This window comes from Xenopus tropicalis, chromosome 4 (assembly GCF_000004195.4).
Source record: "Xenopus tropicalis strain Nigerian chromosome 4, UCB_Xtro_10.0, whole genome shotgun sequence".
In the NCBI taxonomy this organism is placed as follows: domain Eukaryota; kingdom Metazoa; phylum Chordata; class Amphibia; order Anura; family Pipidae; genus Xenopus; species Xenopus tropicalis.
The window spans coordinates 31,314,326-31,339,676 of NC_030680.2; the positions used below are offsets into that span (position 1 = coordinate 31,314,326).

General features: G+C 40.8%; 1 protein-coding gene across 1 annotated transcript in view; it reads right to left on the reverse strand.

Annotated features, from left to right (window-relative positions):
* Positions 1 to 13,256: 13,256 nt before the first annotated feature.
* Positions 13,257 to 25,351, reverse strand: part of pnpla2 (patatin like phospholipase domain containing 2) — a 29,209-nt gene continuing 17,114 nt past the window's right edge. The window contains exons 3-10 of the mRNA NM_001079227.1: positions 21,670 to 21,902; positions 21,133 to 21,198; positions 19,094 to 19,303; positions 18,042 to 18,102; positions 17,240 to 17,410; positions 16,526 to 16,658; positions 16,171 to 16,293; positions 13,257 to 14,513 (exon numbers count right to left, since the gene is read on the reverse strand). Of these exons, the coding sequence (NP_001072695.1) occupies positions 14,222 to 14,513; positions 16,171 to 16,293; positions 16,526 to 16,658; positions 17,240 to 17,410; positions 18,042 to 18,102; positions 19,094 to 19,303; positions 21,133 to 21,198; positions 21,670 to 21,902 (1,289 nt within the window). The 3' untranslated portion in view covers positions 13,257 to 14,221. The remainder of the gene's footprint in view (positions 14,514 to 16,170; positions 16,294 to 16,525; positions 16,659 to 17,239; positions 17,411 to 18,041; positions 18,103 to 19,093; positions 19,304 to 21,132; positions 21,199 to 21,669; positions 21,903 to 25,351) is intronic.

Below are 25,351 nucleotides of genomic sequence, written 5' to 3' on the forward strand. Positions count from 1 at the left end.
TTTTTGAATTCCTGACTTGGGGGCAAGTTTTAGTTGAATAAAAACAAGATTTGCTACCAAATAAAGCCCCCTGTAAGCTGATAGTGTGCATAGAGGCCCCTAATAGCCAATCTTAGTCCTTATTTGGCTCCTCCATGAACTTTTATGATGCTTGTGTTGCTTCCCAAGTCTCTTCACATTTGACTGTGGCTCACGAGTAAGAAAGGTTACTAACGTTACATACTAAACGTTAGTTTTAAGGTGAACAACCCCTTTAACTTTAAATTATAACCCAAACAGGCAATCTGGTTTTTGGTTGCCAGGGACAGTGAATCCAACAACCAGATCAACTGCTAGGTACATTAAAAAAGCGATATCATTGAAAAAGCATACAAAAGTAATAATGAAAATAGATCCATTTATAACATCCTAAACTAAAAGTTAAAATATGTATGGCCCCACAAGTTAGGCGTATTCTCTTGAACCTTAGATACTTACATACATTGAATGTTCAAAGACTGAACACAGACATCAATCCACCCAGCTAATGCTATCCCTAAAAATTCAAGCATCTATAGCGGCAATGAGATCTGCTATGCAAAATCATGAACAGAGACACTTCTTTACTCTGAGCCCTTGGAGATACTGTAAGTACCTTTACTGTAAAGAAAATCTGCAGCCAAACAGCAGAACCCTATGCCCATGGGTATGCCCAGAGGGACATGTGATTCACTCACACACATAAACTACAAACACTCATTCCAGTCCCATCCCATGAAGACAAATTGACCCATTTGCACATTGACATGGTATGCTCACAGCCTGCAGAGCTTGCAATCAGACCCACAGCACTAACAGTGGGCGCAGGTGTCATGGCTGTAAGGAACCCCAGTGATAGAGCCCTGCCATATGCCAGTATAAGAAGCAATGCAGTCAGTTTGTCAGTGCCAGCAGTGCCCCAGTCTGCCCTGGTGGTGAGTTGAGAGGGGCAGTTCCACTGCACAGGGGTAAGAGACAGAGCAGTTATTAGAGTACAGGCAGCCCATGCCGGGGATCCCTTACCTGCCCGCTGCACCTGTTGTGTCTCACAGCGTTTACCCGGATCCAGCAAGAGGAGCGGGGGCGTGGCCACACTAAAGGGGGCGGGTGTGCTGGCCCCTCCCACTTACCTTCCTCTCCCAAGGAATTTCCACGTTGTGTTTATTAAACCTGTTCCATGTCCTGCAGCTCGCAGCAACGTATTAGCGCACGAAACAGCAACACTATCCATGGAAATTGATACTAATACGTGATTGCCATGTTTTGTTAGAAGGAATATTTGTGGGCGTCTTGTCTGTCGCCTCCTTCCCAGTGGAAAACTATGTATGCGACAAATCGCTCTGTTGCTAATTGCAGTTGCAAACACCTGTGAAAGTAATTTACAGTCATGAGCACCAAGTACCAAACTATAACCAAATATAAAAAAAAAAAAAAAAATCTAATTTTTTTTATTTCAATACATTTTTATTAATTCAAAATACATAGAAAAATGCACAGGCTACCATAGAGTTCTCATGGTGTATACAAGGAAAAGTTACCTTAGCATACATAAGGAAGCAAATGGGTAAATATCAATGTTAGCGACCAACAGCGTCCTGTGTAGTCTGTGTACTTATGTTGACTAGAGAGTCTCCTTCAAGGGGGCACTCCAGAACCCATTTTTTAGTTATATAATGTATCACACAGGCTCCAAATCTCATTTTAATGCATAAGGCTCTTGCATACTGCATTACATTTAAATGAATTGGGGATCTTGCATAGATTATTGTAGTAGGGTGCACACAAGACTGTTGGGTTCTTACAAAGGTTGGGGCAGGGGGCAATGTGCAAAAAGCAGACACAAAGCCCAAGCTCAGCCAGCTACTCCTGTGTGTGTTTGGAGACCCAGTCAGTCAGGCCCAGTCAGGCAGGCCGGAGAATAGGGGGGCCCTATTCTCCGGCCTTGCCACAAACCCGGGCTGGGAAATAGTGTAATATAGTTATAAACAGGGCCAATTCTGCCATGAGGCAAGGTGAGCGGGCAGTTACCGGGGGCAGCACAAAGCTGCCTCTGGTAACCATGATAGCTGAATTTCCTTCTTTTAAAAAAAATAAAAGTGCAATGATGCGGGCCCCCTCTTGACCCCCCCCCCCCCCACGCCAAGGGGAACAGGTAAGGGAGGCTGCATCAGAGACGGCGCTGTTTATAAGATAGTCAGGGTGATGCTGCCCTGAGAAGACCTGCTGCCCCAACCACTGCTTATCCCTTTTGCGCTCCTGCAGGGGCAAGGACGGGCAGCATTAATACTACAGAGCGTGCAAGAGTCAAATTTTGATGGGTATTGGAATTGAAGTTACCAGGAGTGGCTTTCTGCTAAATAAATAATAAACAGTAATAATGCCCTTTGTCAGACAAACAGGGGAGGATAGATTGGTTAAAAACTTCATTGTGAGTGCAAGTCCGCAGTGGCAATCTGTGGATTCTGGCAAGTGCCAGACGGGCTACTGTAAGATGCCATAGACAGTCACTATTGGGGTGGTGGTTGGATGTTTGGGCTGCTGTGAACTTAAAATGCCAGGGCCTATTTGAATGAGTGATTTGTGTGAGTGACCTGGACAGAGAGTTTCCATAGTTGTCCCGCCAGTTTTAGATTTTGTAGATGAAAGGCTGTAGGCTTAAAGTTCATGATCATGGGCCATGGCACTTCCCCAGCATTGTTTATGAGGCTCATTTACTAATATTACAGACACAAATGCTTGAGTGCTAAGAAGAGTAAGGCAAGAGCGCAATTCTGTAGTGTTGGATGTAAAGCAGTCCTTGTACTTGATAACTGCCATAAGCAGATGTTAAGAACAGGACCACCAAGGATATATACATACCATGGCACTCCATAGCTTCTTAATGATGAGCAGGCTAGTGGACCTGCTCATGCCCCACACATAATGTCCCCTTTATATGCTGCTCCATTTCATAGAGAGTGCAACTCTATGTACTATATTCAAGGAAAAAGTTGTGCTTCAGGGAGGTCAAATTGGGGCAATGTGAAAAAAAAGTAGAGTTTTGTGCCTTTTTGCACCTTTCCCAACTATGGCGAATGAGCTATTGTGTGTAATACTTGGGAGTGCGGTGTCTTTCCTTGTTTATGTGATATACACACACACGCCCAGACTGGGTTTAAAAATAGACTCTGGCATTTCAATTACACAGAGGCTCAAACATCCACCCCCCAGCCCAATAGCCCCTCTGGCATTTGCCAGAATCCACAGACTGCCAATTTGAGCCAGCACACAAGCTCTAATTACAACCATTACCTCTCCTCCTTTTCTTCCTTTCATTCATCTTTTCCTTCCTTCCTTCCTTCCGTCCTTTCCTTCCTTCCTTCCTTCCTTCCCTTCCTTCTTTCCTTCCTTCCTTCCTTCCTTCCTTCCTTCCGTCCCTCCCTCCCTTCCTTCCTTCCTTCCTTCCTTCCTTTCCTTCCTTCCTTCCGTCCTTTCCTTCCTTCCTTTGCTTCCTTCCTTCTTTTCCTTTCTTCCTTCCTTTCTTCCTTCCTTCCGTCCTTTCCTTCCTTCCTTCTGTCCTTTCTTTCCTTCCTTCCTTTCTTCTTCTGTTCGATGAAATGAATGGATACATAGATTAAACTAAAAGCAAAGCTAATGTTCAATTTCCATGCCTCATGTGATCAACACTAAGCAGGAAGGCCTGTAATTACACTAATAACATAAATGCCGTCAAGTCATCGTTCTGTTTATTGTAAACAGGTGACCTCTGTTGTTTTAGCAATGGGTGGGCCCTCATAAATTTATACATACTGTATGTTGGAAAGGATTAAATAAAAGTTAAATTAAAGAATATTTTGTAGGTCACCCTGTTCCCATTTAACTCAGTCATGTATTTTCAGCAATTCATGAGTACATGTCCGCACATGGCATGGAATTTTGTCTGGGCACAGGTACGTATAATGAGTCCAATGTGATGTACAAAAGAAACTTCAGCTGAACATTTAGATTTAAACTGGCCATATCTACCTAGATTCAGTTGGGCAGTTTGACTGATTTTGACATGCTGGGTACATGGTGGTCATGGTGGGGTGAAGATTATCCATTGGCTGGCCTAAAGAAAGCAAACAGGTACTAGAATGCCAATTCAGAGTTGCCCATACACATAAATGGCCACTCATATCTGTCTGTTTGGCCCACATGTCAATAGTCAGTTGATTGGATTATATTTGGTCACTTTAATCCGCTCCCTAAACACCCTAATTAGTAAAACTTATCACTTGAGAATGGGGATGAATCCCTCTGTCCCTCTGGTCATTGAACACCTGGAACCTTATACTGCCTACATGATGTCATGTATCTGTGACATCATGGTGCCAGGGTCACCCAGATGCAGCTTGGCTTGCCAGAATATTAAGAGAGGGAAGTGAAGGTAAAACAAACTCCTTGGGGTGCAGGGAGCTATCTTCAAGTCCCTAAATGCAGCAAAATTCATATGCTAAAGGTGTGGCACTGTTACCAGTAGGTAATTGGATGTGAATTGCACCCCTTACTTTCCTTAGACAGTTGTGTCCTTGGCAGTTACCCCTGTTGCCTAACCCTAAATCGGCCCTGTTGCATTTGTTCTCAATAAGTGTCTTGTTATACTTCTGTGAAATGATAATAACCCAATGCCTTATGCTTCCCTCTCTGGAAAAAAAAAGGCAAAATTAAAGGGTTGTCAGTGTAATTACCCTTTCAGAAGCAGATAGTTCTAATACGCAGAATAAAAACCAGTCCAGCCAGCATAACCTCTACTTTAAATAAGTGGATTTGCATGGCTTCCATCTGGTCTGGTAAACTGTGCATGTAATTGGGTAGAAGTAGGTGTCTCCTGCAGTCAGACTCTGCCCAATAAGCATGGGAACAGTCAGCGTTGAGAGTTGGGGGGGTAAAATGATCTCTAATGAACAGAAGACGTCATGGAATCCGGCACAGTGTTTGTGTTCTGTTTCTCCACGGCCATAAACTCTTTCAAAGAACTCATTCTTGGGTACTATCGCGTAATCAGGACTCTCATATTTCCTTGAGGGCAAAGAATATGAATGGAACTAATTTCATCAGTGTGGTATAAATAATAAACCTAATATCCACAAATATACAGTATTATGTTTTTGCTGCCTTGATGCAAATGCTGCAAATATTGCACACATTGTATCGGCAAAACCCCATATATTTTATTTCCTACTGCAACTTTACCTGCGCCTACTTTCCATTAATTATGAATACAGAAGGATTTTCAGGGATGGTTTTGTGGCAAGGCCACAGATGCTCAGGCCTATGGTGGCACAAAATGAGGGGCAGCATGCCACCCAACTGCACCTGAAGGTTGCTTACACCCAGAGCACTGTGGTCTAGGCGTGTTTCCCCTGTGCTCCGGGTGTCAAATGATGCACATGCGCGCGATCCTGGGGGTGGGGCTAGCCTAGGGTTGCCACCTGTTCGGTGTTGACCCAGACAGCCTGGTTTTCAGAAGGGCTGCCCGTGTCAAAACTTTCTTCCCGGTTTCCCTAATTAGGAAAACTGGGTAGGACTCAGTAACATTGACACGGTGAACGGCGCCCCCGCAATGTCACATCCCCGCCTCCTCCCCGTTTCATGGCCCCACACCCCATGATGTAAGCCCACCCCCTGCCGGGCTTTCTTAGCCAGCAAAGGTGGCAACCCTAGGCTAGCCTGCATATTGCCAGCTAGGGACTAGTTATGTGCGGGGCGAGAAAAAGTCAACCTGCACCCGACCCTAACCTGCGTGCTCCCAACCCGAACCCTACTTGACCCGGCTTCTCCCCTTTATTTTTTAGACCCGTGCCCGTCCCGCAATGACATCACAAAAGGGCCGTGGTGTGGGCGCGCCTATAAATCCAGAAGCCAGAGGCAGTGTTAGGTCACGGGTGGGGAGAACAAGCGGAAAAGCTCAAACTGAACCTGCACACGACCCACGATCGATATGCCGATGTCAGCCCAAACCCACCTGACCCGCGGGTATTGGGCTGGCCCACACATCACTACTAGGGACGGTGTCGGTATTACAAATACTGGGAATATGCAGGTAATTTTGTAGGGCTGGCAACCCTACCTATGAAACCCTCCCTGAATTAAGCCTTGAAAACAGTAATGTAAGGCACGAAATTCAATACTGCACTGTTAGTGGAATGGTTTGTGGCTGCTGAGAGGTGCAAACAGCAAAAGACAGAAGATAGTATACAAAAAGTGACAAGCAAGACAATATCTTATGAAGGGGGATATAGGTGCCCTTCAGTGCTCTAATAGCTAACTCCCAGCATCCTCAGCAAGTGGTTGGTTGATATTACCCTTGTGTATCTGTAGCAGCTTGAGCAATGTAGTTTTGTACTACATAGATACAACTTCTAGCATCCTTCCCTTCATGGGAGTTGTAGTTCTGCTGATGTACAAAAAGGTTACCAATTCCTAATATAAATAACAATGAAAAACATTATGCAAGACAAGCAATGGTTTTAACATTATTATAACAAATGTCTCATCATGTCAGGAAACCCTTTGTAAATCCACTGCATTCCCAAACACATTATGTTTTCTTACCTTTTAAGCAGCAGATAATGATAATTTGGTGAGTCCCATATATGTTAACAATCCTTAAGTTCTCCAAACAACAGCAACAGACCCAGACTGGCAATCTCTGGGTTCTGGAAAATGCCAGAGGGGCTGCTATAAGATGCCATAGAAAGTTACTATTTATTGGGCTGGGCTGGCCATGGGCTGTTTGGGCCTCTGTGTACTTGAAATATCAGGCACTATTTTGAATCCTAGTCTGGGCCTGAACAGCAAATGCTACCAAAGAGTTCTAGGAGCATAAAGTGAATTTAAGCCCAGAAAAGTACACTGGCCCTTTAAGAAGCTATCCAGAAATCTTAAAAAACGAGAATAGTGCAAAGGGAAATTGTCCCTTCTTGGCTGCTAAAAATAGCCTAATTGGTCTAAAACTGTGCATTTGTTATAAAATAAGTGTGGAAGCCTTATTCACATCGATCAGATTGGTCAGCTTACAGGTCACATGATCAACTTATGATAATGGAAGAGAGTACAGCTCCTCCCATTTATTGATGGCCAGTGACCTACCATATACACAAAAATGATGTAAAACCCGTTTCTTCAAAGGGAAAACCAAATTTTATTTGGGTCAAAGTGCAGACAACATTTTGGGCATCATTCCGTACTTTCTGTGTGTTGGGCATATGGAGAGTGTTTCCCAAGCATCTCAGTGGGTAGCAGTAACAGGCATATATTCTATGCTTTTAGAGCCCGATTTCCTCTCAGGCCAATAGCACCCACTGGCTGAAGTTCAGGAAAAATAGTGTAGGGATTTACCAGGCCTCAAACAGGTTCCACACGTCACTATGTCAGTGCGGGACAGCTATGTAAAGGTCAAGTTCAGCGACATAACTTGGTCGCAACCTGTCCCTCCTCCCCATTACCCTCCCCCCACCACACCAGTGTATTTAAGGTAGGAGAGGGGCCGGGGAGAGGCACCTAAAACAGCAGATATGTATATGTGTAGTATATTTAGTTACGCTACTGGTGAAGTTCCTAAATCGCGTGACGCTCACTCCATATAGACTTTTAAAGGGGACCAATCGCCCTAAGAAATAATTCCAAATCCTTTGGTGTCATGTTAGTAGAGCAAAATTAACTTTACTTACACCAAATAAATTATTGATTTTTTTCCACTTCAGTCTTGGAACTTAAAATCACAGTAAGCAGGCAGCCGCCATTTTGTGTACACTGTTATTAAGGTAAACTTTGTAGCACCCCCAAAAAGGCATAGAGGCGGGGCAGGCAATATATGATTGACAGCACAGATTTTTCAATTACAATTATTTAATTTTTTCATTCAGCACACCTTAATTATCACCTAGATATCAAATTCTTATACATTTGATATCTAGGTGATAATTAAGGTGTGCTGAATGAAAAAATTAAATAATTGTAATTGAAAAATCTGTGCTGTCAATCATATATTGCCTGCCCCGCCTCTATGCCTTCGACATAGAGGCGGGGCAGGCAATATATGATTGACAGCTCAGATTTTGAAATACATTTATAACAGGTATAGATGATTTAATTAAAAAAAAGAATTTAGGTTTCATATTAACTAAATAACTTCTAAATGACTTCATAATATAGATTTTTATGTGTGGGTGACAGGTCCCCTTTAAAACTTTTTCCTCTGACCAATGTGTAAAATGTAGTCAAGTGGTGGGCTCTTACATTCATATGTTCTAGGACTGTCCTCTCATCCAGCGATGAGAAGTGGTACAATATCTCTCAGATGCTCTGGACTTTGCACACATTAAGTCACCTCTGGTATGTCTGCTGGGAGTTGCAGAAAACCTGTGACACTGGCCAAGGGCTAAGCTTGGCTCCTTTATTATGCTAAAAAGGCTGTCTTGCTTCAATGGAAACCCACAGCCCCTTCATTCCTTATTATTGGCGGAAATTAGTGAACAATACCCTCCCTAAATTCACATGCCTACAGAGGAAGCAGACCCTGTGGTCATAGGGGGGCTGGGGACAGGGGGGGGCCTGGACAACAGGGTCTGCTTCTTCTATAGTTGTAAAAGACTATAGCACTGAAGGACACCATGGAAGTAGGCAGCAGGTTGCTGTGTGTACCGGGCAACCCTTCTTCACAGGAGGGGCAGGGTGGGCCACGCATGGGGTATTTATGCCACTGCCTTCCCAGTCAAAAACTAATCTATATGGCTCGAGACTGTCCACGAAACTCTGAGGTGGTCTTCGAGGTGATGCTTGCATTGTCTCGTGCCCCTGCTGATATTAATGTATAATATAGTCAAATCTGTGTTTTCTGGCTCTTTTGGTAATCTTGTTCTCTTCTCTTTCTGTCTTTCTTTATGTATTTTGTTTGTAAAATGTCAACATGCAAAATTATTATTATTATTATTAATAATAATAATAATAATAATAATAATAATAATAATAGTAGTACAGGTATGGGATCCCTTATCCAGGAAACCCGTTATCCAGAAAGCTCCGAATTACGGAATGCACGTCTCCCATTGACTCCATTTTAATTAAATTATTCAGAATTTTAAAACTGATTTCCTTTTTCTCTGTAGTAATAAAACAGTTCCATGTAATTGATCCCAACTAAGATATAAATAATGCTTATTGGATGCAAAACAATCCCATAGGGTTTAATTAATGTTTTATTGATTCTTTAGTAGACTTAAGGTATGGAGATCCAAATTACGGAAAGACCCCTTATCCGGAATACCCTTGGTCCCGAGCATTCTGGATAATGGGTCCTATACCTGTAATAGTCTTGTTCAAAAAATGATGCACTCACAGGGCATAAGACTTAAAAAGGTGTTTGTTGGAAGGTTAAAATTTTGGACGATTCCCCAGCTTTTGTCAAAGCACTAAAACAAACATCCAACCCCAATTTACAATAAAGGTGGCCATACACGCTACAATTCCGATATTTCCCACAACCACTGGTCCACTCTGCTAAAGTTAAGAGCTGAATTGTCAGATTTGCAGGTAAAAATAAAGGAATTCTTTACCTCCATCTGATGATTTAGCATTAACACTACAATGTTTGGCACCTTTAAAGGTGCCAGCCCGCCCAATCGACAAGACGACTGATATCCAATGTTTTTACTGATATTGGTCACCTCATCTCCAACCATACATGCACTGATTATCGTAAGAAACTTAGTTTTGTACAATATTACTTAAAAGTGCCAGAAAAACCTGTCAGCACATCCCATGAGCTCATTTCTGTTCAATACAATTGTAAGCAAAGGAAGTCACTGTAAAATGATAAGGCAGCACAGCATTTCAGACTGTACTGTGATCGGGGCCCTCCTGTGCTATTTATTTTGTAACCCTTATTATTTTTATTCTACACTTATTACTCTTATTTTTGTCTGTAAATTATCCACCTACTGCAATCCAGTATGGTAACAACTGTAGCTTAAGCTTTGATATAACTGTATATATTTATACAGTATATATTTGTCCCTTATAATGTGCTTCCCTATTAGTATTTCCAAGTATGTACAATATATACATACAGTATATACGCCCAACCAGCATACAGAGAATAATAACACAAACATTATGCAATAATAAACATTTATTTATCATATTTACAGAAAGAGCTTTTCCAGTTGCATTTTATCTGCTATGTAAGACAAAGGAAAAAAGTGCAGCGTCGCAATTTACATATAAATACATTAACAAATTGCATATATGTGCATGTTACTTGTGGCACATTTTATGGTGATGCAGCATATGGCTATACACATAAGACTCAGATATGGCTAATGGGCCAGTCTTCTACATCACAAAACTAACCTTAAGATAATAACAGATGTTATGAAACAAACAGATAAAGCGATAAGAAAACAAATCCCAAACTGAAATATTTGAAATATGCATTGATTAGTACACAGTGCTATATTTGTATTTTTTGGGTTTCTATTTTACTGAAGGGCATAAATATTCATAGATGACCATCAGGCAGACATGGGGGTCATAATGGGTTCTGTGTCCCTAGAAAGACCAGTAACTGATTCATATGCTCTACATTAATACTGAGTGGTACTTTCTAGTCATGTGGCTCCTCTGCTCTTAAAGACACCTAAAAGGAAATCCCAGTCTGCATAAGGCAACTAAAAATATGTGAACCAGTGATTAGGACATCTGGTTTGAGACTGGGATATCTAGAAGTCTCTGTCCTGAGGGAAGAACCAAAAATATAACAATCAGAAATAACTGAGCAGGTAGAAACCTGGAGAAGAAGTGCAAAATGTTTTTTTCTGAGACAAAATCTTCTCAGAAAATTAATAAAAATATAGAGCATGGTATCTATTATCTGGAATGCTCAGGAACTGGTGTTTTCTGGATAAGGGATCTGTCTGCAGTTTGGAGCACCATTCCTTAGGGCAACTAAAAACACATTTAAACATTAAAAAATTGCCACCAACATGTTTTTTTTTGTGCAGCTCATTTACCACAATGTACAAGGTATTCCTGTATTTTGGGTTGTCCGCATTATAGATCCCATACCTGCAGTCTATTGGCTGCCCCATAAAACAAGTTCAGCCACAATACACCCAGTAAATAAAATATGGCCATTCTCATGGGTAGCATAACCTTTGTTCAACTTAAATCTGAGGTAGAACGTTGCTATAATTTAGAAAATGCAGGGTCTCCCTGAGGAGAATATACCATGGGTCACTGTGCAGGGATTACCCAGTGTTAGGTAAAACAAAAGCAGAAATGAAAATAGTGTGAATATAAACTAATTATATATATACACACACACACACAGAGGGTAATTTTGTATATGAAATACAATAAATAGTAAATGAAAAGTCTCTATTTAGAACATTCCAGTGCTGATGTTTGAGTATTGTGGGATTTAATAATAAGCAGATATCTAAAAAGGAGAATGTGGTGGTCAGATGGCGGCCATAAAAGACAGCAGCTGGTTTGGTGTATTAAAAAAAAGATGGGGAGCCTTGTTCCCTAAAATTTCTCATGCTTGGGTCAGGCTTAGGGGTGGGGGTTAGGCCAAACATGCCTGTCAGTTACATTAAATGACTGCCTTTTGGGTAGGGTTGCCATCCTGGAAAAAAATACCGGCCTTTCGATATTTTTATGTTTTGTCCCCTATTAATAACATTGGCATCAAGCAACATTTTTACCAGCCAGGCCATTAAAATACTGGCTAGATGGCAATCCTATCTTTGGGATTAGACTGTAATATTCAGCTACGGCTGCAGGTGGCACTGTGCCTGTTCTGACTGAAGAAAGGTTCACTTTGTTGCCTGCTTCAAAACAGTTCAACACCTACAATGATTAATTTAGTGAACTTAAAGATAGGCCCAGACTGGCAATCTGTGGATTCTGGCAAATGCCAGAGGGGCTGCTGCAAGATGCCATAGACAGTCACTATTTATTGGGCTGGTGGGGGACAGTTTGAGCCTCTGCGAAATGCTAGGGTCTATTTTGAATCCCAGTCCAGGCCTGCTTAAAGATCACATTCCATACCCCTGCCTTAAACCCCTTACACCTTACAGTGCCTACTCCATTACACTTACCCCTTTATCCTTGTTAAAGAGTTCCACACAGACTCCTTGCACTATGGTACCTCAGCACAAACTGTCCCAGTACCTTACTCCGTACACCTACTTCTTTCTCTTTAATGTTAGGGATTTGTGGTATAATCCCTAAATACATAGGACAAGACAGTTGGTAATTTCTGACCACATTGTCAGGCCATGGGGTCCATAAATGAACATACAGAGCAGCCAGCCTTTGATCAGATTACATGCTGTTTCTTAGGAATAAAAATTCCTTTAGGTGGCTACTGTAGGCCATCATTAAACATGACAGCATGCGTGGCCAACCTAAGCTTTGTCCATTTATATACTGACACATCAGAACAACAGAAATACATAGGTATTTATAAATACTGTTGGCCTATACCTAAACTTCAGGTCCTGGAGCTGGCAGAACTACTAGCTCAAAGCTGGACATTAACACTTCCAACATACACTGACTCGAATCACTTTCATGTACCATCTGTCACCAAATTATCAATTCACTTGCCGAATTTCAACCTATACCACCCAAAGAGGTAAATTATTCTTCCCTACAGTGTTTCATATAGAATAGTTGTCAACGCCTCAATAAACAGGGTTAAAATAATTGCTTATTAACTTATAAGATGGCCCATAAATAAGTAACCTATGGGGTTTTTTTTTTCATTAAATAAAATATATATATAATCCTAAATGCTTGTAGGCACACATAATACCCACAAAAGAGTAAAATATACATGGATAGATACACAATAGAAATAAATCCTAGAAAACAAGATAAAAGAGGATGAGATTTAAGCACTGTTGTACACTTGGCAGCAGAGTATAGGATAAGTCAATATCCCTTTATGACCAAAAGGACCCACAACCTTTTGGGCATTAAAAGCACACTTTGCAGAATGTCAATTTTTCTAGTTCTGCAGCACGTTGGCCTGGAAACCACTCACTACGTTCTTCCATGTGCTCCCCAGCCATGCACAGGCTGACCTGGCTAACCCAAGTTTATCATTGTAATGTGTAAACAGGTGAAAGCTGACAGATTTTTTTGCAGCAGGCAAAGCTATGGCCCTCCTGTTTATTCTATAGGCTGGCAAAGGATTTTTTTTTTCCTTTTTTTGTTCACTTGGGAAGAGGGGGTGCAAAATATTTCTATGCAGTCATTCAGTGCTGTTATTGGGAAATGCACTGCAGTAAGTAAATCAACTGTACCCTGCTGAGAGACCAACATGAATGTACTGAAATGGTCAGGAATTCCTGATTTTGCCAAACTTCAAACTTACATTACTCTTCCATCAGCTGAGCTGCTAGAAGCAGTGTTGCATTTCTCTAACACCTATAGAGTTAGTAATCTGCCTATTCCTGCCCATGAGGGTATATTTGTGTAGATCACCGAGCACTGGACTTTTGGGAGGCCATCATTCCCTATAAAAATGCTCCTGTACCATTAGGTAAATATTTGTCAAACTGAGCACAGCACCATTCTGTTGATCATTGGATTTTCTTTTCAGGGTCATTATTGTAAGTGTTACAATGTAAGCTACTATATGGCGAAAAACCTTCACTCTCTTAGAGTGTATCTTGACTTTCACCGTATTGTATTAGCAATACAACCTGTAGTACTGAAATGAGGTTAAAACCCTTCATTTTTAGTTACATAGTCTTCTTCAATAACGGCACGTTATTAGACATGATGATACTACCATTCCACATCAAAGTTCCATGTTGCTATGATTATCACCGCCATCATTGTCCCTGTAGGATTTGGAATCCATCTTCACCGAGAGCTTTGTGCTTGGACTCCTCCTGGGAAAATCTTAGTGAAACCCATGAAGCCTAAGAGATGTAATCTTTGAAGATGTTTTCATGATCTCATTAGTCTTTACTACATCTGCCAGCTCTGGCTTTACTAAGTCTAGATCCAACTTCAGCAAATAATGTCTCCAACAGAATTAGGCTCCAGAGAAGACCATGTCCAGGCCACTGCAACCACAGAGATATACATTATCTCTTATAAGCCTTCATCACAAAGATAGTCATCGCTAGACATCTAAATGTCTATTTTGGCAGGAAGGCCTTCAGAAAGTCTCATTGCTGCTCTCCTTGCTCACATCAACCATTATTAGGCTGTCAGGGTCCATAGAGAGAGAAGGTTGTTTGGGATGCTGATGGTGATAAAGGGTGGCTTGCATGTCAACATTGATACAGAAGAGTCCTGGCATCAACTGCCTTTGATATTCCTCCCATTTCTGCATCATGTCCATAAGAGAGGTACTGGTTCTTACCCATCTGGGCAAACAGTCACTGGAACTAAAAGTCAGGGGGACCGTCACGCTCTGGGCTCGTCTCAACTCCAAGTGGTAATAAAGCCTATGGAATGAGTGAGTAAAACATCAACATTCAGTATGACTGGATACTCCTTAGTCACAGAGATCAACATGATAGAACAGACCAGAGAAACAACTGATGACTAATTTCACAATATTTTGTGATGTTGCTCTGTTCAGCAAATAGACAGCAGGTGGCACTGCTGTTTCAAATTCATTATATTAGAGAAATATCTGTTAATATAATAAAGAACAGAACAAAAAATGAAAATTGGCACTTAATTGTTTTACATTTCCATTAACAAGTGTGGTACAAGAGAAGTAGAGCACAAGTTCGGGGAGAAGTGGACCGAGGCTAATATCACACCAGGTGCCTTTTCTGCTAGTGGCGATAAAGCCAATGCACAACTTTCTACCATATGGTCAGTGCAAAGGAAAAGCTTCTGCTAGTCTGTGTACACTTGGGGTGTCTTTTTGGACAAAAACACTCCACTTTTGAGCCCAAATCTTGCCTGTGTGCACACTGACACATATGGATGCTTTTACAGTCAGAATGCAATGGGGCTTGTGTGACTTATCCTAGAGCTGCTAGATCATGTGACCAATCAGGAGCTAGTAGGGCTAATTGCATCATAAATCCCCGATTTGTTAAATGATCTGGTAGCTTAATAGTGCACCTTTCATCAGGCCTAAACCATTATCCTGCATTTCCCTAGAAAAACACAAGTTTAGATGAACTCGAGTGCATCTATCCTTGTGCTAATTCTCTGGCTGTGCACATAATGAGTTTTATTTTCCCTTAAATAGGATCAAAACCATGAACTTTTGAAATCCATTGTTAAAAATGCAGGCTAATACAGTATTTTCCCTTGAAAGAAATTAGGTCAGAGTATTTTGGGAACTTTTTCTTTGAGTCGGCTGTTTGTTTTTTTGTATGACTCTGCTGGTTTCAGCTCACTGCCTTCATTGTAACACCAATGCTTGACCTGGAAAAGTTACAAGCCCTGAAAAACTGGAAACGTTATACAGCTAATTATGTAACGGGATATAGCGTCTTATAACCAAATGCCTATAGATTATGAGGATGGTTATATAACACGAACTCCAATGATACCACACACATCCTTATATATAATATATGAGGATGTGTGTGGTATCATTGGAGTTTGTGTTATATAACCTTCCTCATAATCTATAGGCATTTGGTTACATTGGTGGGTCTGTTTGGGCTCTGAATCCCTTGCCGGATTTTTATGCTAGCATGAGAGGCAGAGAGCAGCCAAACCCCCAATAAAAGTGCTCTTTGAATGGGCACCAGCAGTTTTAAGCCATTACAGACAAGTACAGGCCCCTTTACACCTCCATGCCTCCCCCTGCCCCGTATAAATACAGTGTTTCAGAATGTAGACAGCCATATATCTATCTGCGAAGTGCAGGTCTCTGCACTCTGCATCCTGCCTTGTGCTTAGTGAATGATCCCCACTATCTGCATGGAATGTTGTCCCTGTGTTTGTATGGGTTTCCTGCAGCTGATCTGCTTACCATGTAGACCCACAAATAGGACATCTCTGACTGCCTTATACAGGTTCAGATATGGATGATTTTGATGTACAGTGAAAGTGTTTCAAGCTGCTGCTCTGCCTGACAAGAACAGTGATATCACCTCGCACAAGCGTCCGCATCCTCAGACATACATGTACCTGGCTGTGATGTGGTTTCCCAGCTGTTTCTTTGCATTGCGCAGGACATAACGACACACTTTCCTGGTCTGGTCCTTGATCCACTCAATATCTTCAGGGACATCAGGAAGCCATTCCAAGAGTCTGCAGAGAGATGGCAGATGCACAGCAAATGAGAGAGATGCAATGAACACTGGAACACATAAAGTTAGACCTCTACACACATATATACATAGATTAAAAAATACACATTATATATATATATATATATATATATATATACACACACACACACACATTTTTATTTTTGGAGGGGGGGGTTAAAATTAGGGCTTCCCACCACCCTCATTTTTATAAGTTAGTGCCGTTTCCATACCTGACAGTGAAAGACAGAGCAGATTCCAGGGGCAGGGTATACGGCAACATAAGTGCAGACGCCATGCGCACGGGTAGCAGATTGGATATAGACAGATACATACTGCGCTTTTCTTTGCAAGCTTCCAGGAGAGCTATGGGGTGAAAAAAAAAAAATTCAGATATTCATGGGCCTTACACTAACCAGTGACATATGCATACCAGTATAATGAAACAAGCTAGCATTAGATATAATTGTACTTTCATTTTGTAGTCTTTCAGTGTTACTGGTCCCTCTCCCTATGGAGAACTTCTAGCATTAAATGTTAAAGGGGTTGTTTACGTTAAATCATTTAAAATGCTATCTGGTCGTTAAGGGCTGCTGACCCCAGCAACCAAAAACAAAAAAACTCTTTAAATCTACAATTTTATTATTACTTTCTGTTACTTTCATTCAAACCACTGCTTCGTTGCTAGGGTTAATACAAATACCACCCCAAAAAAAATAAAAAACAATTGAAAGTTGTATTTGATTTTCACTGCATCATACTATAAGTTAGTTGTTGAAATAACCCCTTTAAGAAGTAAAATTGGACATCGCAATTGCCTTAATTCCCAAGAAATCATCTATGCAATGATTGCCTTAGACTGCCACTACATTTGAAACTACAAGTCTGACACTGGACTTACTCGTCGCTTAAAGTGACAATAATGGATATGTTACGTGGCCTTTTACCTTGGTTAAGTCTTTGGGGCAGATGTTCAAATATGTGATCCTCAGCTGCCTGCACTGCTGCAATGTCGTCTTCTGGCTCCTCACTGTTTCTACTCGCTTCATTCTCATTGGCTATATTTTCAGGGGCTGGAAGCGCAAGAGGCCTGCCAGGCTGAGGTCTGTTTAACAACCCTACAATATTTTGTTATAAAGAATTCAAAACAATGAATACAAACCCAGTATTTTAATTACCTGGTCAAATCACAAAAATAACCAATTAAAACAAATAGAAATAGAAATAAATAGAACACTGAATCACTTTGAAACACCACAAGATGGCGCCACAACCTATTAAACTAAGGTGCAATTTTATTATGTTCTCCACAAAGGTAAAGCAGATACAAGTAGAACAGGGTTATTTGCCTGAATTCACTTCCCTATAGACATGTAGGGTGGTCTGCAACAGAGCAGTAACAATGAAAAGCTATTGGGAGTCAAATATTTTGCTGATGGCCAAGCCCGGACTTATAATCCGTGAACTATTGTAAATGGCAGAGGGGCTGCTGTAAGATGCCATTGACAGTTACTATTTAGGGGAGTGGTGCGGGGCAGTTTGGGCCTCTGTGCACTTGAAATTACACAGCCTATTCTGATAATGGGGCGAGGGTCTATGAAAGATTCTGCTTTGTGCTGCAGTTCCTTCTCACAGATGTGCTTGCAGGCAGCTGACTCTTTACTCTCTTTGAATCCTTTTACTTCTCATAATCCTTTATTTGCTGTTCAAATCAGTTTATGTGTAAATGAGTGGAAAATCATCTCTTACCATTCCTTTTGAGGAAATGAAGAGCGTCTCTGTATCCTTGCTTGCACATGTCCTTAAGTACCTGCAAAAAAAACCCCAAAAATCCAAAATATTACTTACGGATACTAGAGAATAGGTTTATAGCAAAGTCTGTGTAAATGGAAACATCCATAAGAAAACCTGACACTTCAGCAAACCTCTTAATATTACTATAAAAAAAAAATAAGTTTGGCAATGCCCCCAAATTCCTTTGACCTGCTCTGTTTTTTCCCAATCTGCCCAAAACACAGCGCAGATTTTCAATATGCCTCACCAATTTTGGGTTCTGCGATTTAGGAACTTGGATCCGATACCTTGGGGAGTTATGTTATCAGGATTCCCATTGTTCTGTTTTTTTCTGCCAGTAAATGAAGTTAGCACACCCCCATTCTATCAATTATGTGTGAGTCAGTATACTTGAAAAGCCAGGGCCTATTCTGTTACAGGTTGTATATGGGGGGGGACCAAGTGTACTTGCCTAAGCCTTCAGCTATGTAGGCGAAGACGCTTTATATTATAATAGACAGGCAATTCAACAATACAACCTCCAATCCGGGCTTCTAAAAAGTGCCTGCTTTGGGGGTTGTATCTTTGACTGTTTGTTTGCAGTTCCCTTTTGCTTTTACGAAGCCTTATGTTTTCTGCAGGTCAGCTTGCAGCTCAGGGCCCACAGCAAGTGACAACCTGGATTCACTGGTTTTACTACATAGCATTATGTTTTAAAATAACAAAACTGTACCTCTATACATTTGAACCACTAAGGTTCACTTTCTACCCCTGTAAACATTCAGTAAAAAGACTGGAGGCATTCGATACCCCATAGAGAAAGCATGGCATTGCATTTTTGTATAAAGTTAAAGAAGTGGATTCTGCAACATTGCTTGCACCCCTTAGTTGCTATATTCAAATCAAATAGTGTTTCCAGTGGCCAAATTAACCTAATAGAATACATGGCTTTGCCAAGTAAGTTATGCCCTCTGCCTCCATCTGACATTTTGTGAATGAGGGTAGCCCAACTACTGCAGTGTGGTTACCTGTGGCTCTGGAGGGAATAAGGCTTTAGAGAGTCGGTACAAGTTGCTGAGGTTAAACTGGATGCTGGTGTTGGTCACCCTGAGCTCATGGAGATTGGTGCAGCCGTCCCGGGGACAAATGTCACTCTCCCCAGAAAACGGGGATACTGTGATAGTGTTCTTCAGCTCATACTGAGGCAGATTATCTGATATTCCGCCATCCACGTATCTCTGGGGGAACATGAGAAAAACAATCTTATACTTCATTTGCCTGCCAATGGTTACATTATATATTTATTAGCAACTCCCGACCCCTAGAACAGCTGCCCTTTTAGTCCAGTCTATTACTTGAGTGTATTTATATGATATAACTTATCTGCCTAATGAATTGGCAGCTCTGTACAATGTAGCAAATTATCTTTATACACTCTGTCTGGTGATAACCGCCTACTGCACCTTCTTAACATATAGCTATATACAGTATCGTTGTGGTGCTTGTTTCCTTCCTGGTAATGAATATACAACCCTATATAATGGTGTTAAAGAGGTTGTTCACCTTTAAATTAACTTTTAGTATGACATAGTTGTAGATGTAGTTGTCTGAGACTATTTGCAATTGGTTTTCATTTTTTATTATCTGTGTTTTTTTATTTATTTAGCTTTTTGTCCAGCAGCTCTGGAATTTTAGAAGCTATCTGGTTGCCAGGGGCTTGCTTACCTTAGCAATAAGGCAGTGGTTTAAATAAGAGCCTTTTATAAGGTATAAAAAGGAATGAAAAAAATTGTAAGTTTACAGAGCAAAAGTTTTTTGGCTGCCAGGGTCACGCAACACAATTTTAAAAACACTATAAAAAAAAAATAATGACAACCAATAGCAAAGTTGCTAGTATTAGGATATTCCATAAAATACTGATATTTATCTTTAAGGGATACTGTCATGATTTTTATGGTGTACTTTTTATATTTCTAAATTACTAATTTATATTCTAATTTTTTTAATTTTCTAAATTACACAGTTTACATAGCAAATAGTTCATTCTATCATTTAAAATGTTATTCTTGAACTAACAAAGGTATTTTTTAGCTGTAATATTGGTGTGTAGGGGCCATCTCAGTGCATTGTGCCTGAGTCTGAGCTTTCAGAAGGAGCCAGCGCTACACATTAGAACTGCTTTCAGGTAACCTATGGTTTCTCCTACTCCCATGTAACTGGAGGAGTCCCAAGCCGGACTTGGATTTCTTACTATTGAGTGCTATTCTGATACCTACTGGGAGCTGCTATCTTGCTCCCTTCCCATTGTTCTGCTGATCAGCTGCTGGGATAGGGGGGATAACACTCCAACTTGCAGTTCAGCAGTAAAGTGTGACTGAAGTTTATCAGAGCCCAGGTGATATGGCTCTAGAATATGGCTAGCCCCATGTGAAATTGCAAAATTAAATCTGTTTGTGTTTTTAAAAAACAGTATTCCTATAAACAAGAGCCACCCCTTTAAGTATCTGTATTTCCTTCTCCTAATTGAATATTAACATGCAGTCCTTAATCATATTCGTGAGAATCTGTATACAATTTCCCATGCCTAGTAATAAATATGCAGCCTTTTAAATATTGCTAAGCCTCTACATGCAGTATTCCCTCTAATTACTCTTATTTACTTTATTACCCCCAAAACTGCCCATTGCTAATAAACCTGCTGTTCACATAAGATCCATTCCCATCAAAATCTCCATTCTTAGCTAGGGGACAGCAGTTAAGCAAGGGAAAGAGACCGCTTGCTATTAATGGTGAGATGATTGGAAGTGACAGCAGGAGTGGCTGATGCTCAGTGACACAGAAGTCACTTGTCGCTTCCCATCTGCAGTGCGCTCAGCCATATGCAGGGAAGGTGCAGCGGTAGCAATTTACAGGCAGCATGTCCAGTCCTGCTCAGTACTCATACATAATGTGATTTAGGGGAAAACAACCCTGTCACTGCCTGAGGGGTCTCTCTCACATGGCTAAGCAATGTTTTGTGCCAGTCTTATGACACGCTGCGAGATGCTTGTTTGGTTAAGGTACTTACCACACCTTGCAGACACGGAGGTATCAGGCCGCAGTATACTGGTATAAAGGTGCTGCAGACACAGGCCTGGAGGACAGAAACCATGGCCATTAATCTCATTAATTACACAGTATCAAAGACACAGACTAAGGACTTTCACAACTCAATGGGCAATATTTGTAGGGGCTAACTTTAATGAATCAAAGCTTATATCTAGAAAGGTCACAAGGAAAGGGCAGCCCCCAAGGCTTGTATAGTGTAAGCTTTCCACAACTAGGAGCACAGATAATAAAGAACTTGATTTAAAGGGCACACTGAGGGGGCAAATGATTTCCTTTTTTTTCTTTTCCTCCGTATCACATTTAAATGGTAAAAGTGTGATACAATGGAGGTTGTTCACCTTTATTATATACCATGAAAGGTTGGATAAACCCTTGATATCATTTGGGCAAAAAAAAAAAACTATACTGTGCAACATACAACCATTAATCCACTAATGAGGGATTATTGTTGAAGAATTATAAATGCATATCAAACATTATAGTGTGACTTAGTTACCTGGATCAGCTCTTCTTTGGTGTTAAACTGGGAGAGCAGCACATTCTCCCCATCCGACACCCGGGTAAGGGATATCCCCAGTCGACCTGTGGCTTTTTCATGTGCGTCTTCCGGTAGAGTCTTGTAGAGACAGTTCCGGATGATCTTAACCAGGTTGAAGGATGGGTGCAGAGGCCCCAGAAACCGCTTCCTGGCTTCCTTGGACACATCAATTATGTTTGCCCCGGCTTCCCCTACAAGAGATGGGCACATTGGAGTATGAATAATTTGGAGTGAAAATGTAAGTGATTGTGATACAAATAATGCAGATCTACCCAGACCCTCACAGGTGTGTATGTTGTGATGAAAGAATGTAACTGACCAGTTGAATTAATGACTGGTATAAATATTTACTGAGTGAAAAGAACCGGGCATGCTCAGTTTAGTTTTCATCTATAGATGAGGGGTTTTGTAACAAATAGATAATAAGGTGTGTTTCTTGCCATCAAATTTGTACTTTCCCAATTCAATAACTGTACAGGCTGACTGTAGTTTCAATAAGGACATATGCTTTAAAGGGGTAGTTGGCAAGATGTAGATTTTGATATTCTAAAACAATTTGCAATTGGTCTTCATTTTCATTCTTTTGTGGTTTTTTTTTTAGTTATTTAGTGTTATGTTTAGCAGGTCTCCAGTTTGGAATTTCAGCAGCTATCTGGTTGCTAGGGTCTTATTTACCCTGATAACCAGGTAGTGGTTTGAACGAGAGACTGGGAGATGAATAGTAGAGTGCTTGAATAGAAAGAATAGTAAGTGCAATAACAGTTACATTGTAGCCTCACAGAGCTCACATGTTTTTTGGCTGCCGAAGTCAGTGTCAGCAATTCTATAACATACTGACCGTTAACTTACAGGTAAACTTCCTTTAATAAGAGAAGTAATAAAGATTATGATAACAATAAAACTGTGGCACCATAGACCAATAGTTTTTGGCTTCCAGGGGGTTAGTGACCCTCACCCTATGTGAAAACTGGAAAGAGGCAGAAGAGAAATGTAAATAATTATAAAACTATAAAAAAATAAATAATGAGGACCAAATCAAAAGTTGCTATAACATATAAGTTAAAGATAAACCACCCCTTTAAAGCAGTGGCTGTTTTTACTTCAAACTACTCATGAGGCTAGACAGTTTGGTCAAAGCCCCAAACAGTCATAACTCCAAGAATATCTAGCAAAGCAAATACATAATCACCCCAAGTCTCACCACCACCACCCCTGGTCATTTTCTGTTAAACTTGTGTTTTTGGATTATTCAACAGCTCCCCATATCGGAATGTAAGCCATTAACAGGTTGCTAGGATTTACATAATTGGAAGCAAGCACCTAAAGTATCCATGTGCTACAAGGCTGATGACTAACTATGATGAATACCGCAGACTACACTGGATTTTAGTCAGTTGTGCACCAAACATGTGAGCTAATTACATAACAGGGGTTGAAGAAAGTGCTTACTGCAGGGCTAGTTAGAAATGGTGATGCCAATTGTTATTATTGGAAGAGCACATTCCAGGTGTGTAAGACAATGCTATACACATGTATCTGCCTACTGCCTGTTCAACATGCTGCTCCATGCTCCTCTGATTTGGGATGCACGGAAATGATACACTGGTTTATGCTAATGATACATCTCTGTGCCATAACATATTACATATTATCCATAGGGGACTGTTCAGTCCCCTCCTTACATCTGACCTACCAAACATTACGTAGCACCCTGGGAAATGCAAGCCGATGCCAACTTGGTAACAGGTCTTCCTCCCTACCCCCAGCTCCCTCATTAGTTGTGGCTCTGAGCTGTGTATTGGCTGTGGGCCATGTGTGGCAAAGGGCAGGCAGTTTTCCAAGCACTAACCTCTGGGACAGCGCGGGTGGGGGGGGGAGTTAAGGATTAGAGGGCAGAGTGTGGATCAGTCTGAAAAAAACCCTATCATAGCACAAAAGCCTCTAACACAAAAACTGCCATCATGCATATCATATCAATAGTATTTATAGTGCCCAGCAAGATACTTAGGGCTGCAAGCATTTACAGAGAGGTTTGTTGCTATCATAGAGAGAGGGGAGTCCCAACGAAAGGACTACAACTCCCAGAATGCCACGAGAGCTGGCAAGACAAACATTCTTAAAGTAAAGCAATAACCCCAGAATGAATACTTAACCACCAGTTTATATCATATTAAAAGGGTTTCTAAAGAATCTTATCAAACTGGAATATACATATCAGTAAATATTGCCCTTTTACATCTTTTCCCTTGAGCCGCCATTTAGTGATGGGCTGTGTGTTCCCTCAGAGATCAGCTGACAGGAAGTGATGCAGCTCTAACTGTAACAGGAAGTAGTGTGGGAGCAAAAGGCAGACATCTGTCCATTAATTGGCTGATGGGGCCTAACATGTATGTGGGCCTTGGCTTGTTTGTGTGCACCATGAACTGAATGATCAATTTTCTGTATGTAATCTGTAGGATTACCCAATGGCACATACTAGTAAAAAAAAGTATATTTTTATAAAAATGGTTTATTTAGATGAAGCAGAGCTTTACATATAAGCTGTTTTATTGATATACATTGTTCTGGGGTATAGTTTTCCTTTAACAAGGTGAACTCACCTTTTAGCTCTACAGCTTTTGTTGAACAACAGCTCCCAGAATCCCCTGAGTCACTGGACTTGGGGCCTGAAGCGCAGAGCAATACTATAAAGCAATCTCTTTACTGTCATAAGGTGGAAGTGCACAGAGATACTGACTCCAGTACTTGGCTGTGGCTAATCTGTACTTTTATTAATGTACAAGCCGGCTGTAAACTGTGGTGAAAACACTTTTGGGGTTATGAAAATAAAAGTTTTTAACAGGTTCTGGTAAGCCACATTTAAAGCTACCTGTACCTGCTGTTCGGTGGCTATAGCTTACTAGTAACTGCACATATTGTATGATGCTGATATATAAAAATTTATATTTTTTTTAAAATACAGAAGGTTTCTGGCAAGCCTGGACTGGGACTTCAAGTACAAGTATTGGACCTGTTATCCAGAATGCTCAGGACTAGGGGTTTTCCGGATAAGAGATCTTTCTGTAATTTGGATCTCCATATCTTAAGTTTACTAAAAATCATTTCAATATTAATTAAACCCAATAGGATTGTTTTGCCTCCAATAAGGATTAATTCTATCTTATTTGGGATCAAGTACAAGGTAGTGTTTTATTATTACAGAGAAAAAGGAAATTCATTTAAAAAAGTAGAATTATTTGATTATAATGGAGTCTATGGGAGATGGCCTTTCTGTAATTCAGAACTTTCTGGATTTACATTAGACTTGCAAAAGAATGTCATGTTGTGGCACTGAACGGGGGAGATGAGACATTTACATGCATCTATAGATTATACTCATATTTATATGAATGACTGGTATTTAGATAAAAGCACCATGTCCCCCTCTGCTCCAGTCTATGCTGGGCCATACTTCTGTGGCTCAGGCTTTTTAACTATTTCCTGCCTTTGTCCTCCTGCATGTTTTTCTTGCAGTTATGAACATTTACTTAAAACGCAAGATGAGGAAAGGAGAGGATAAGGAAAGGGAACTGAAACAGATGTTGTAACTCTGAAGTCAATAAAGAACATAATGGCCTAAAAGGAGTTATGTTACAACTCA